This window comes from Athene cunicularia (assembly GCF_003259725.1).
Source record: "Athene cunicularia isolate RWA chromosome 5 unlocalized genomic scaffold, athCun1 chr5_part1, whole genome shotgun sequence".
Lineage (NCBI taxonomy): Eukaryota > Metazoa > Chordata > Aves > Strigiformes > Strigidae > Athene > Athene cunicularia.
The window spans coordinates 35,906,578-35,922,760 of NW_020799101.1; the positions used below are offsets into that span (position 1 = coordinate 35,906,578).

At 34.6% G+C, this 16,183-nt stretch overlaps 1 protein-coding gene across 15 annotated transcripts in view; it reads left to right on the forward strand.

The window, feature by feature from the left end:
- GPHN (gephyrin) overlaps positions 1-16,183 on the forward strand; it is a 220,963-nt gene that overhangs the window by 66,872 nt on the left and 137,908 nt on the right. For 14 of the 15 annotated variants that reach the window (XR_003398497.1, XM_026849618.1, XM_026849622.1 and 11 more), the window contains one exon: positions 8,480-8,572. Coding sequence is in view for 14 of the 15 variants with exons in the window: in XM_026849618.1 (XP_026705419.1) it covers positions 8,480-8,572 (93 nt within the window). In the remaining variant the exon portion in view is untranslated. Of the gene's footprint in view, positions 1-373; positions 564-8,479; positions 8,573-16,183 lie in introns of all 15 variants that reach the window. The other variant, XM_026849626.1, reaches the window with a different exon arrangement.

The following is a 16,183-nucleotide window of genomic DNA, read 5'->3' on the forward strand; positions in this document are numbered from 1 at the left end:
CCCCCCATGGCCAAAGCCAATCCTATTAGATTTCTGGGCAGACTTAGTATCTGAATTGAATGCTATTTGGACACTTGCCATAAGGCCACCTGGAATTCTGTCTTAGCTTTCACCTGGCATTATGTTAGTCTGATAGTATCCAGGGCTGTTTCAGCCTTCAGTGGAGTGATGCTGCAGTTGTTTGTGGGACTCCTCAGGCCTTCTCCCGGGTTATAAAAGGCAAAGGTAACTGTTCAGTGAGTCGCTGTGGTAATGTACATGCAGACTCAAAGAAGAAAGGTTACTGATCAGTAACTGGTGTTCTTTGAGACACATAGTCTGCATGTACATTAGTCTCCTACCTGCCTTTCCCCTCTTTCTGAATCTCTTTCAGGTTTGCTTGTGCATTTAAGAGGAGCTGAAGTGGTGGCGGATGCGCTCTGCCCTCTATGTCATGCCTCAAGCAGGAAGAGGGGAGCAACTAGAGCGCCCCTCCCGGGACACTCCGGGGCAGGCCACCGGCCCACCCACTCTTAGACTATATGTATGGACTAAGTATCTCAAAGTACAGCAGCCGTTTGTTGGTAGGTAAATTTTCTTTACTGTATTTTCACAGGTAAAGCTGTAGATTTTATTTTTAAAACAATTCAATTCATTGACTCAATGGATGATATGCATGAACAATACAGATGTGGGGGATTTTATACCACAAACTGCATTACACTGAATAGCTCCTGTCTCTCTAATGATTTAATCTGTTATTTTCCCCCCCAACCTTTTTTAGATACTTGAATATTTTCACTCTGTTCAATTTGTCATTTCCATTGAGAGCTACACCAAAAACTGAAAATACTTAAATTGTAATATTATTTTAAAAGTAAAAGAAAATTGTGTCTTACAGAATTGTAGCTAAATGTGTGAAGTAACATTTAAGGTTTTATTTCCTGTTAGAAAATGAATCTAGAAACTGAACTGGGTTCTGTAAGAATCAATTATATTTTTACAATTATATTTTTCAAAACTTCATAATTACAGAAAAGTAAACATTTGAGTTTAAACATTTTTTTTTTCCACAGCTGGGTTCCTCATGTGTTTTTTTAATCACAGAAGCCTTTTAGTTATTTTTTTAATCCACTGCACTTCCTGCTCATTAAACAAAACAAGTAGGCACAGGGTATAACCTGGCTTAAACTAGAGATGTAGTTGTCTCTGCATGCAAATATGTACGTGCAAATTCTGCGAGTGGTTATTTTTAAGTATAATTTCTAAGAAGTGCAGGTTATACGAGTTGAGTGCTATTATGGAAATGATTCTTACACGTTTGTACTTGGAGTTCTCTAAGGCCTATCATCTCTGCTTGTATGACAGACATGCTTTTACCAGTTTCTTAGAGTTGAAGTGATTAGCATTGTCTTGACAGCTCAAAGAAGTTTACAGTTGTTTTTCTGTGACTTTGCCATTTCTAATTTTTCTATAAGATTTAGTTTATATAAGCTTAGTTACAGCCAGCAAAATTTGGTGAAACTTCTGATCAGTGGTACATGAGCTACATGTGCTGTAGATGTGGCTACACATAGATGAAATATTGTGAAGAACTCTAGTTTCAGAAAGTTACTGATTTGTGGGTAATATCAAGCTGCCTTTTCATTCTGAGAAGAAAATACAAAATAAACTGTCTTTTAAACAACCTTAGATGAACATTAATGTATGCAAAGGGGAAGAAAATGTGGAAAAAGCCATCTTGTTCTGCACAATTAGTCTGAAGTTTATGACTCCAAACCCGAGCATTTATATGTTATGATAACAGGTCTTTGAAATGCTACTTTAATTAAAAAAAAAAAAAAAAAAAAAAATGTTATTAGTGAGCAACTTTGGATTAACTTAGTTGATTTTATGATTTTTTTTTCTTTTCATTCCAGTTGCTGTTTTAGCTTGTGTTGTTGTAGGAACAATCGGAGGAATATATATTAGATGTCAGGATTCTCACTGTGAAAAGTAATACTGTCAAGGAGGCATTATGTTTAATTTTTTATCGGTTTCAAAAAAATTCTTAAGACAAACAGAATTTTTATAACTACTGTAACATTTTAGTAAGTAAACATTATAGAGAGGTCTTCTACACGTGACAGAAATGAGACACATTGAACTTTGCTTTTGCTAGTACATTTTTATTATATAAAGATGAGCATGTGTTGCATAGATGTGCATACACATGTATATATCTGCCAAATTCAGAGTAGACAGGAAAGTTGTTTCAAGAAACAGACCTGTTTGGAGACCAGCTCTAGTTCCTTCCATTCCTCCAGGCATCTGAGGAAGACTGTTATGCTGGAGTGACCAGTCCCTTCCAGTGATTTCAAGACCTTAGCATGCATTCTAGGAGGATTCCAGTAGTACCAACAGCAGATGGGAACAGATTTTTATATGAAAGGAGAAAAGGCTTGTGCCTTGCTGTACATACAGATTCATGGTTTGCATCTGTTCTAGACCTCCTTGTAGATTTTAATTCAATTCGTTAAATCATACAATAATATCACAGTTTTTCTTGTTCATACTAAGACTAATATGTCAAAGTAGTTAGCTTGAATTAAATATCCCTCCTTTGGTTTTCTGAGACAAAATCAGCATGAGACATTTAAAACTGCACTTTTATTTTGTGGAGTCAGTCTTGTACGTGGCCTATACTGTCTTTATGCTTCTCCAGTGTAATAGTTATAAATCTTTTTGCCAGTCTCAGCCCTGAAAAAAGCAGACTGCTTCAGTGTTGGCACTCCCAGTCCTGGTGATCTGACTGGCAAACACTTCAGTGTTTGCACATCTCTCTGCTTGACTTCCCCTACTCATTTGCATAGATGAACTCTTTTTCCTCCTGTTTTAGGGGTAATTATAATGCATAGTAGCTTTTAAAAGACATGAAGTACTTTTTTAAAAAAGGTTACATTACAAGCTGCATAGGTATGTTGAACCTTGAAATATTTGATAGCTGCTGTTTATTTCAAATGGAAAATGCCTATAATTAAATTTCCATTTAAAAAGTCATTTATAGAGTACATTTTTATTACTTTCTTCCTTTAGTTTTGCATTTCAGTAAAATAGTTGATTTTTTATGGCTTCTTTTATTACATTAGCTTAGTATTTAGAAAAACAACAATGCAAAATGACTGTGATGCTGAAAACTGCAAATATATCTGTAGAATCTTCAAAAGACTACTGTGTTCAGTAAATCTCAAAAGATTAAAAGGTCTGTTTATACACATTGAGATACATACTTGTGTTTCTTCCAAGTCAGTCTCTTGACTACAGTGATTGCACTCTGAACATAGTCCTAACATTTCTCTTACTTTCTGCCTTTTGGTGGTGGGAGAAGGGAAAAGGGGATGGAGGTAATAGAAAATGTTGACCATGTTGACCGTATTTTGATGGTGGTTTAGTATATAATTTTCTAACTTATTTGCAAATATAGATAGGATTTATTTGCAAATATAGAAGTTATATAGTTTTGCACCCTCATAGTTTTGAGAAGATCTGTGCTGGAGAACACAGACTTCTGCATTTCAAAGCACTATCAGTATTTTTTCCCAGAAGCCCCAATGATCCTTTCAGTCATATAAATTGTTCTGAGAACTTCTGGTTAGTATATATGTCTGTTCAACAGCTTATACAAACTTACTTCTGTTTCAAAGTCCAATGTAAATCAATGTATACTGTTTCATAATTAAATTTAATATTTAATATTGATATTTTTTCAGCAATTTCAATGAAATTTTAACATATTTTAAATGGTCTTTCATATGTGATTAGTGGTGCATATAAGGTGAAATAGCTTCAAGTTTGCACTGTGCTAGAAAAATCTAGCATCTGCCAAAATACTGAACATCTTTGTTAACTACAGAATTGCTTAAACAGTTTCAATACTGAATATGGAATGGAAGAATTCTGTATGGATTCTTTATGAAAAATTGTCTTTTGGGATTTTTTTGCATTTCTCTGTTCTTTCCTAACGCATGTTTTATATGGTAACAGTGTACATCATATTCTAATGGTTAAGGTGTATGAAAATTATGCATATGCATTGACAATTATTCTTACAATCCTTATATTATAGAGTAAATGATGTATTGATAAGAAAAAAGATATACATGTTAATCCCAGGAATAAGCACCATAACACTGATTTAAAGGAGTGTATTCTGATAATTTCAGAAGCATAAACATGTGGGACTGCCACCACACTGTAGCAAAGTGAGGGAAAAAAACCCCAAGAAATAGCGTGACTGTAGCATCATAGGAAAGAAACAGTCCTCAAGACCTCAACTCTTCTGTGCAGGCATTTAGTATGATCCACAGTGACCATTGGTGTGTGCTTTGTAGTACTACTGCTCCAGTTAAGGGCATTATTCATAGTCTCAATATCTATGTGGAGGAGCAGCGTACAGTAGCAGCAAGAGGACTGGAGGAGTCTTGCAACCTTTCTCGAGTTTGAATTCCTGGCTAACAGCATGCTTTATAATACTCTGTCAATTAATGGATTCCTCTGTCACTCTGAAAAGGAAATAATTAATTAGACATATAGAACAGCTCTACTTCGTGATTAAAGTGAAGCAGCAATCAAGCACAGAAAGAGTGCCCATGATTGTAGTAAGGCTTTATGGCAAGAGACCGCAAGAAATTTACCAAGTAACCCACAACCCTCAGTTATCTCCAAAGATCAGAAAACTGTTCCTTTCCTTCCTAAAAGGAATCCATATTTGTTTCTCTTGTTCGTGTACTTGCAGAGATTAGAGGATGGCACGTTAATGGAGTTACAAAATACCCCACTTTGCTAACCATTACTGTTGTGCATTCTGTGAGCAGGTTTCTTGCGTATTATGGTGGGGGGAGAGGGCATGATCCTACAGAAGTTATTAGTAAGAAACAGTTACTAGAAATATTAGAAGATAGTTACTGATAAATGTAAATAGGTGCTGGAAAACCCTACCAAATTAAATTATGATGTATTTTCTCTCTCTTCAATCATTCAGATCAAGGCTGTGTGGTTTAGGGTAGAGATGCTTGAGTCCTAGAGTTTGTTTTAAATACAGGAGGAGCTGATCAAAATTCCATGACTTACCCATTGCAATTTAGCCTGATGGTAGTTCTGCATCTTGGACATTGAGATTCATAAGTTACTGCCACAGAAAAAAGTATGTCAGTAGGTGTTACAGCTGTTCACTGACTGAAATGTCAGGTACCACTCGCCTGGGTGTGGTGCCACAAGAATACATCTGTACAGCTTTTGAACTTAGTGTTCCTTAATATGAGAGTGCCTGTATGAATTTGCAAGCATGTATCTGCGGTAAACATAGGGACTCTGCACTGTGCCACACACTGTAGGCATTCTTTCCATGACTTAATCTTTATTGGCCTTAAAATAAATGAGTTTACTTGTGAAAGGCTAAGAACTCAGAGAAAGAATGAGGCAAGATTTTTCTGGACTGGTGAAAACAACAGTGGTCATGAGGAAATTTAAACAGATCATTAGAAAAGTTTTTGATGAGCCATTTTATAACTGAAATAATTTCAAGATTGGGCAGTGCATAGGAAGTCCAACAAATAGTTCCAAGTTGGGAGAGAGAAGGCGCTGACTGAAAAAAGAGCTATTTGGAGCAAGAGATGGAAATAAACTGTATGTTAGACACAAGGATTTCTTATTTAAATGAGAGAAATTGAAGTGTATTTTAAAAATACAGAGAAATAGGTAGAGAGGACAGGGCACCAGATCTATACTAAAGCTTAAGGAGACATAATAACCTGATAAAGCTCATTTTAGGATATCAGTTGTTAAAAATATTATGCTATTTGTTGGGACTTTTTTTCTGGATGTCTCTAGTTTTGTTCTGGCTTTTAAAAATTTGGTAGTAATTTTACAGTACTGTTTTCAGAGTTGGATACTGTACTTGTTGATCTAGTCTCATTTTATCTTGAAGAGGAGAAAAGATGCACAATTTTCTCTGGGTGAAATGTTATCTAATAATTTTGCTTGTATAGCATCATTAAAGCTAAATATCAGGTCCCTAGCCTAGAGGAATTCTCATCTGAAGGCACAGGAAATTCAGTTCTGTGCAAAACCAGTGGAGAATCTAGCTGGGCTGCTGGCAGGAGCAAGTGATTATGAGTAGCCTTTTGTCTTCAATTGATTGGGGTGGTGATTGATCGGACTGGTGATTCCTTTTTTAGATACTTAAAATGTCAATGAGAATGTGTTGTGGGATAGAGTTTTGTGGGCTAGAGAGAAAGTAAATAAGCTGAATATCAGTCTCAGGTATTTTTCCATGGTTTTAAAAGATCTAAGTGGTACAATTTACACTTCTAAAATACAGTGAAACACAAACATATTGCTTCATGGTCAAAGGTCTTCATACTGAAAGCTTATGTTTCTTGACTATAAATACAACTTGATAGAGAATTATATGTCTGCCTAAGTACACTCATGGAATAGCAGTAATAGGCATTTAGTTATTCCTCAGTTTATTTGAAGAGTTAGGACGTATACTTATATCTTTTGCTTTTTGTAGGCTGTTGCATGACATTTTTTTCTCTCAACTGGAATATTATTGAACTGTAGCAAAATGATAACAGAGAAAGAATTTTCATTCTCTATAAAACTGGTTGGAGTTTGTCGGGTTTTATTTTATGTAAAGATAAATACTTAATTAAAAAAATATCAAACAAAACCCAAAGACCACCACAGAGTCTCTCTCCTGTTTTATACTGACAAATATTTCTTGATAATAATTTTTAAAATATATACGATATTAAGCTCTAACTTTACCAAACACCATTTTTATACTGAACTTCTCTCGTGTTCTCTGAAATTTGTAGCTGTTCAAAGTTGACAGATACGTTTCTAGATGATAAAATAGATGCCACCTCTTGAAAACTATTTTAATGATGCATATCTATGTTATTGAAGCAAACTATTTTAAGACTTAAAATGTAAGTCAAAAGTCAGACTTAATAGTTCATTTATGTATGGGTCTGAGACATTATGTGTGTTCTTTTCTTGAGCTTATTTGGTTCATATAACCAGAAACTTCTGGTAATTTACAGCCTACCTAAGTAGAGCACCGTTCTCCAAAGGGGTAGAGTAGAAAGGTGATTGTGATTTTAATAAAGGCAAGAGATACCGTAAAAGGGGAAGGAATGAGTAAAGAAAGGAGAAATAAAGACAGAGCCTTTGGCTTTGCCACCTCTTCAAGTAATCCTTTGATATGTTTGCATGATGGGTCTCTCAGGCAGACACAAGTTAATTCTACCTCCAGTTTGGAAGAGTCTGGATATGAGCTTTCTCTTAATTGGAAGTTACATAGCAGTGCTAACCTGCAGAACATACACGTGAGGCTTAATCTAAATTGGTAGTATTCTTTAAAACGTTCTGGTAAGTTTTATGACCACCAACAGTATTTAAAGATTTTTTTAATCTGTATTATAGCTCAGATATAATTTTATGATAAATAATAAGCTTCTAGCCAACAGTCACCAAAACAGTTTGTTCCTCCCCAGTGTAATACTCCAGAAACATAAATGTGCCCTAAACTTTTTCAGACAATGAGTTTTATTTGCTAGAATAAGGATACCTAAGTAATTGATCTGACTGGTTTCTGCATGTGGATAATTTACTGTGTAATACATGAGTGTACTTCATGTAACAGCTAATTTTGACCTCCAAGCAGACATTCTGCTGCTGTGTTAGCCCATAGTAGAATAAGAAGGGTAAGCAATATAATCATACTGAGACTAAATAAATTTTCACAGTTTGAAAACTAGTTTAAAATATTTAAAAAATGAATGCAAACCAACTTAAACACTTCTGTAGTATCATGAGTTCTCCAGTATTATAAGTAATTGAATTTCCGTGACATACTTACTAAGCTTTCTTAGTCCAGCCTTGGAATTGGTACACACAGTCCTATTGAGATGTTGCAGGGAATCAAGAAAAGATTACTGTAGATAATCTTTTGTGTTGTCAGGTATATTACTGCATCTTTTAGTACATAAGCTTACAAATATGTGGTTGTTGCTTTTTTTCAGGTTATTAAAAAGTGCAGCACAGAAATGAAAGTTATTGTAATAAGAACCAACCATGTAATCTGAATTGAATGCACATGCTCTATTAACATGTGTCAAAGCATTATATTTATATTTCAAAATAAAAATAAATAGTGATATAAATGAGTAACTGTGAATTCTTGTTTTCCATTTCAGGTCAAGAGATGGAGAACAGAATTTCAGTTTCTATTTCCAAAAATATTATGATGGATACTTGAATTATTCTGTCATATTTTGGTTATAAATAATGGTTTGAAATCTTTGAATAAAAAGCCATGAGTGATTTTACAATTCCTGGTATTTATTGTATATGTCTCTGTTTTTAAGGCATTTCAAGTCTTCATGTGTTTTCTGAGATAACTGTATCCCACATACTACTTGTTATATCTGACAGGATTCCTATTCTCTTTCAGGAGACGCTGATAGATTGGTGTGATGAAAAGGAACTTAATTTGATTTTGACAACTGGAGGAACTGGGTTTGCACCACGAGATGTCACTCCAGAGGTGAGATAGTCCTGGAATAAGACAAATCTTCACTTTGGGGGAGGGGGGTGATATTTTTTTTTTAACTTTCATTTGTAACTTTACTTTTCAGTATCTCTGGACAGGCCAAGTGATGCATAGATTGGGAGCAGACAAAGCAATAGGGAATATAGCAGCAAAGAATTACTCTAACATTGGGTTCTGACCCAAAACGATTTTTAAAGTAAAATGTGGCTTAGTATAATGGATATCCATTCTCCTCATAAAATTTTGAAAACTTTTTGGCCTAATTTTCCTTAGCATTGCAGTACAACACTGCTAAGCAAAAACTTGTGTGGCTTTTGTTGTGTCCTGCACAAGGAAAAGTGGAGTAAGAGAGATCCTTTAATTCTCCCTTGCAGGCTACTGCATTATAGTTTAGAGTGCGAGAGGCAGAGAGTAAGGGGAAAAAATTCTGTGCAAAGCTGCTTTTGCTTTGCTTGACACAACATTATCAAAAAAAGCTAAACAGGCACAGAGATGGAGGTAGGATTCTCCAGTAAATATTTCACAGGAAGTCTGGTTACTTTCCACTTATAAGGAGCTAAGGTAAGGAAAAAGAAAAACCAAACAAAAACCCAAAAGGAAACTTAACCTAATAACCTCATGGCCGTGAGCTGTCATATGAAATGACTCAATGATTGCTGATGGAGTATTTTGGTATTCATGATTCCAAATTAGATTAATATGAACTTTTAAAATTTCATACTTATTTTGCTTTGCTTATGTTCACTAAAGGGCAGAATTAAGATTGAGTGCCTGAAGTGTTCATTTCCATAATTTAACATATTTAGATTTCTCTTAAGTGCTCATATAAGTTTTCAATTGCTTAGACTTCCAAGTTAGTTGGTTTGAGTTCATTATAACATGCCTAAAATGCTTTTTACTTACAAATGTGTTCTGTCAACCATGCAGTTTAATTTTTCTCCAATAGGAATCTAAAAGTATTTTAAAATTTATTGTCTAACATTTGTGTAACTAAACAAACACGTAAAGAAAATGCTCACATACATTACTTCTGATGTTTTTAGATGATATATTGGAAACCTTGAGTAACTAAAAACCTTGAGTAACTAAAACATAAGGGTCTATGTATCAGAAAAAGGGAACAGTATAATATGACCACAGTGTGCTAGCTAGTGAAACTGAATTTTACAGATGATTCATTGTGCTATAACAACACAAACGTGAAAAGTGTGTTCGTTGAATTGGTCTGTTACTTGCAAACTAAATTAATGATTTTGAAGGTTGTGTTCCCAGCACTGTGTATAAGGAGGGGTGAATTTCTGCTTCAGTTTTCCTGATTTATTACCTTTATGCAGGGTCAAGCCTAAGCAGTAGTGCCAGAGAAAGCATTGCAGCCAGTGCCAAAAATTAGCCACAGATTCTCAAGCAGCATTTGGGACAAGAAATAAACAAATGAGAACTCTGCACATAAATACCTAGTATTTTTCTTAGATTGCTTCATTGCTGTTACTCAAACTAATTAAGACAGGTGGTGATGATTTATTTGATGAGTTTTGATATTAGTGAGCCATTTAAAAAATTATCTGAGTTGAAGTATCTTTAGACTATATAATAAAGACACATTGAAATAAAAATCATTAGTAACTTGTACTGAAGAAAAAATACATTGGTTTTAAACATAATAGCTATGCAAGACTTCAGTTCGTTATAACAGGATTAAGTGTTCTGACTGTCAAATTATTCCCATACTTAAAAAGAATTTATATGGGATAGTATTTACTCACTTGTCACTCATCTAAGTTGGATTAACTTGCAAGACTAAACTTAAATCATGGTGGAGAGATTGAATCCCAGTTTTTATTACCAAGTGGCAATGAAAAGGTTTGGTTTTATGATAGGGTTTATTAGATCATTCATTCAAAAAAGTTTTTAAGGGAAGAAAATTAGTTTGCCAGTATCTGTCATAACAAAAACATGAAAAAGCACAAGCTTTGGCCCCATATTTAATGTCTTTTGGGTCAATGAGAGAGACAATTCAAAATGGAAGATTCATTATGTCAACATGAAATATGCAATAGCAAGCCTTCAGGAAAACTTGCATTGATGTAGGAAGTGGTTTTGATCTCTTCTGTGTATGGTGTTCATCCAGCATGGTCTCCTCTCATTACTGAACTGATAATGAAATAATGTGATCATGACACTGTGCTATTAAGATGTCATCTTTAAGACACGATTTTAAAACTGGTAATAATTGAATCTGGTACATGGAAGACATTTTAGCATTTTTTCTGAAAGTAGGGAGAATAGTCCCTCAGGTCATATTTCAGCTGGAATGATTCAGTCCTGCTTCTCCTTAATCTTCCTGTACTTTCGATTAGAACACACATTTTTCTACTTTCTTTTCTGAACATAGATACATAATTGCTATCATACTGTACAAAATAAAATTAGTTCCTGAGAGTATTTACAGCTCAGAGAATTAATGTTAATTGAATTGCATAATTATTGATCAAATTGAAATTAAGCATAGCATAATCTATTAAAAATAACTTCTTGAAACTTCCAAAATTTATGAATAAGTTTCAAAAAATAATTCGGTTTCCTCATTCACTTTGCCTTTTCAACACTATATCAGAATCATAGCAGGTTACTGCAGTTGTTTCACTGATGTGTGTTAACTTTTTTTCTTATAATGGTATAGATTATTTTAGGTGTATTTGCAATATCTGATTTTACTTACCTGTCTCTGGTCCCTAAATTTATAGCCTCAGTCTAGTCAGTGAGTGCGGAGAAGCTCTTAAATTAGTTACTGTTATTCACACTTTGAGGGGCAAAGATCAATTGAATTCTGCTGTGTGAATATCCTTTCTTGTCTATGCAACTAGAAGTGATGAAATGCATGTGGATATTTAAAAAAAAAATAATCCCCCAATGGATGGCTGAAGGAAACTGTTCTAGATGTTATTAGTGAATGCTGTAATTCTTCATCTATTATGGCAGTTGGTGGTAGTTTGCATTTGGACTGAAGCCAAAGCGTACGCTTAATTTTGTAGATACAACCCCATTTTTTTTTACAGTCTTATAATTTACGGAGCTAGTTGTTCAGTCCATACTGAAAATGCTTATATAGTCGACTTGTTGATTTAAAAAGTGTTTGTTGCTGGACAGAGATCAGGGCTTTACATATGGCCCAAGTTAAGTTCTTTAGGGAACTTGGTTTATATTTCCAGATGCAAACATTTTTTCCTTTGAACTACATTATTGGAGTGGTAGACAGTTACAGTTCTTACAGAATGTTAATGATAATATGCATTAATTTTTGAGAAAAAATTTAAGTAATGTGGCACCATTTTTATCAATCACTAGGTATCCTGAGATAGAAATATATTTTCTCTATTGCTGTTGGTCAATACAAAGGAGAAAGGAAAAAAAAATCTCATGTACACAAATAGTCTGCACAGTTTTCTATTGTCTGTTTTCTCTACTTTTACATTTATTCTTTTGCAAAATTGTACATCCAAAAAATTCACTTGTCTGCCCTCTATCAGTCTTCTGTCTGTTCTCTTATCCTTTGTCTCTAGTGTGGCTCACAAGTGTTGTTTGCCCTGCTACAGGACTAACTTATGTACCTAGATAATAGCAATAGAAATCAACTCATTGTGCCTCAACCAATGCTAGACATCCTTGAGCTGCGTCACTGTGTGTATTTGCAAATAGTTCAGCCACACTGCAGATAACTGTCAGCCCTGAAATGTTAAGACTTTAGAAGAAGCATAGAAGAGCTCCTTTCCATCATGTAAAACTAGACAGATGTTTCCCTACAGTCTTCCTCCTTTTCTGATGCTCTGGAAAAATTATGAATGCTCCTTTTGGTTCTTGCTGATTATATTCTTCAATATTTATAGACTGTTTTTAAACATATTTAGTCATGTACATGTTTTCATTTAATCTGGCAATATATGCATATTTGTTTATTCTTTCATCAAAGTTCTCGAGTCTGTGAAAGGAAATTGTTCTCTGGAACTCTCTCCTATTTGTCATCTTTTTTGTGAAAAAAAAAAACAACTATGCTTAAAATGAACAAAATACTCCAAAGCTAGCCACACAAAAGCCATGTTTAGAGAGAAGTCTCCGTTCTGCTGTGATACAAAGTCTTTGTATATTCAGTTCAAAATTGCACTAGCATTTTTATAATCATTACCAATTGCAAATTTTCTATCACCTGGCTTTTCCCAGTTCCCTAAGATATCTTTCACTATTGCTGTTTCTCCTTAAAATTTAGTGTAATTTTTTCTTCTAATTCCATTTTATTTCCACAGACTATTATAATGTTTGTATCCTTCCATTTCTCTGCCCCAAATAGTGTTGGCAACCCTCCTAATCTCTAAAAATAAATAATATTCATGTGTTCTTTCTGTTTGCTTCCCCTTCAACTTTGTTATTGAAATGAAATGCTTGTGACGCTGAACAGAGTATGTCATGTTACAGACTATTCTTACAGCAACACGTGTTCCTCCCAGATTAACCCAAATCCACTGAGACATTTCAAATAACAACTTCCATCTAATAGACAATAATTTAAATTGTACATCCAAATATGTAGGGGTTTTTGTCCTCCCTGGCTCAAATAGTGCCTTTGCAGAGCACAGGGTTTCTAATATTGTCCATTGTGGATATGGGAGTACTTCTGTTCTTCAGCAGTATTCAGCTATTCTTAGTGCTGTACCTAAAACATCTTAGTGTTTGTCACTGAGACAGAAGAAACTAATTTTCTTTTTAGAAACTGTTACTGCAGGATGGTTTCATAGTGAGGTGGAATGAAGTCTTCATCTCACATTGGACATTAGTCATTTTATGGTAGGAATACTATGAAATCGTACGACCTCTAATTATGCAGGCTGTTGTTTCACCTTTTCACCCTTCAGTATTCAAGGTATCCTCCAATTTAATAACCTTTGTCAGCATTTATTTTTGTAGTCTATTTTAAGACTGTAGTTTTCTGTATCTCTTAATGGAGGTCTCGCTCCCTGTAAGTTTGATTTCTGTGTAGAGCTATTGTATAATGAAGTATGCTGTGTTATGTATGATGTCTGATCCTGTAACTCGCCATCAGACCTTTTGAGAAATATTGTTCTCCATATTTCTTAGAAAATAATGTTTCCAACCCAGCATGCTCCTAAAGGAAATATGAAACCTTGCCAGGTGCATCTAGGCAACAAATATTCTTAAAGGGAATAGACTGCTCTGTGAAAGATTCCTTCCAAATTCTGTGCTACTCTGTCAGGTGTTTATCAGCAACTCTATAAGGTACCATTTGCTTTTTGTTAGCCCTCCAGACAGTTCCTAGCTTACATGATTATGTCTTTATCCAGTCTACTTTAATTTTTCAGTAGAATTTATTATTTAAAATACTGTATTTGGTGTTATAAAAATTCAAATATATTTGTGGCTTACTGATTTAATTAAAAACTATAATTAGATTTTAAATCGCATATTTGGAAGGCAAGTTATTATAGCAGAATTGATGCATTTAGTTGCAGAAGACTTTTCACTAAACAACTATTACCGGTTTCTTTGAGAAGCAGCAGTATACAGATTATTTGTACTACACAGTACACTGTCAGGTTACAGAAGTACCTATGTCTTGGGAAATTCCAAACTGATTTAGCTGATTTATGAAGTATGAAAAAGTGCACTTTCTTTTCTCTTGTTTGAGTTTCTTAGGAAAACTTGGTAGCGTTCCAGCATCACTGAAGAGCTTGGTTGTGCTATCATCAACTGCAATCGCTGCATGGAAACACCTGCGAGCTGCCAGGACAGCTATAGTGAGAAATGTGAGGGGGAAGGAAGCCAGATCCCATTTCAGCTCCATTTACTCAAATATCAGAGGTTACACAAAAAAAGAAAAGAAGCCCTTCACCCCACCCCAAACCCCCAACAAATAAATACATAAATAAATAAACAAACAAAAACGAAGGAAAGAGGAAATATATGCAGAGAACGCATTCTTGAAGAATGCTAACTTTGATAAATAAAGAGAACTTGGCAAATTCTTGATATTCTGCTACATAAACAGCAGGTTTGAACATGTTTCCTTGTCTGTGTATCCAGCTGAGATACTGGCTTGAAAGAGTGTATGTCTTTCAGCTTGTTTCTGTTCAGATTTCCTGACAAAGATAAGCGTGAAGATGGTGGGGAAGAAAGGAGTAGGAATACAGAGGATACTTTGTATATTAGATTGATGTGTCTAAAATGGGAAGCTGCATATTTTTCTGAAATTCCCTTTTTAAAAAGTTTCAAATGTCACAGTGGATATAGAAAAAGGTTAAAAGATTATGTGATAGCTAGGAGAGCTGCTTTCTGCAAGAGTTACACAACTCAGTCTGTTTAGTTTATCAGAAAGAACACTGGGAAATAACTTGGGTTTTACCTGTACGTTCTTTGGGAAATAATAATGTAAGGTACCAACAGCTTTCTTAGTCTACTAAAGAGAATTATAACAAAGCTGGTGATAGGAGGCTTGAGCCAGGAAAGCAATGAGAAAATCATCATAATGGAAGGTTTTTATGTGTTTGGGTTGGTTTATTTGTTTAACAATGAGAGATGAATCACACAAACAAGTTCTCTAAAGAAGAGCTGTATTCTCCATTTTAATCCTGTCAAATCAAAAGTGACTGACTGTGGGACAGATGTCTAATAAAACTCAAGTTATTTTGTACTCCTTACAAGAAGTCATGGATGATGCTAACGGTTACTCTGTGAGGAAGGCCAAACTAGATTCTAGCCTTGTATTTTATATATGTTAAATGAGAAGCTCATTTGAATCAAATGGATCCTGAAATTAATAAATAATCAATCTTATTTCCTCATCCAAAAGGATTACATCAATTGCTTCTCTGTCTCTTTTTTGAAAATGCAAAACTGTGATCATATTGATTGAGGATGCTGGGACAAATATTTTTTAAATTATTTAACTAATGTATTAACCTTCTGTGTAAAGTTGTCTGACTGTCATATCCTAAGGATAATGCTAACAGAATTCCTGTTAAGTAGTTGGGTATTTTTGCCCATTTAAGGATCAACTTTTATTTGCTTTGTTTTAGCTTTCCTTAATACTCTCAAACAACAAATAGAAGTTCTGTTTTCTGTCTTTCAAACATGTATGAAATATTTGCATGATCTGTTGAAGATAACAGTAGTAAAACAGCAGTAAAGAATTTGATTGCTTTCATAGAATAAGCAAAGCCACAGTAACAAGCCAGGAAATCTTGCTCTTTTTATCTTAAGTTTTGCAATTAAGTTTCTTACTCTGAGGTAATTTCAGAATGGAAGTTGGAAAAAGACTTGGCATATCCGGTGGGTAGACAAATGGTTCATATCCCAGTGATCCCAAATACTTCCAAAAATACAGCTGGGAGAAACTTATGATTATAATTTACTTTTTATCAGGTTAAAAAGAAGGGTTCTCCTTTTGGCATTACTGATGCCTTTTAACTGCATCTTCACTGTAGAGACCACAGCTCTCATGGACATCTCTCTGCTAGTTTAAATTAACTGGCTTGGCTCCTATTAGCAGTGTAGCTGCAACAGTGGATAGATCTTGCAGTCTTTCTGTCAATGGGGGGG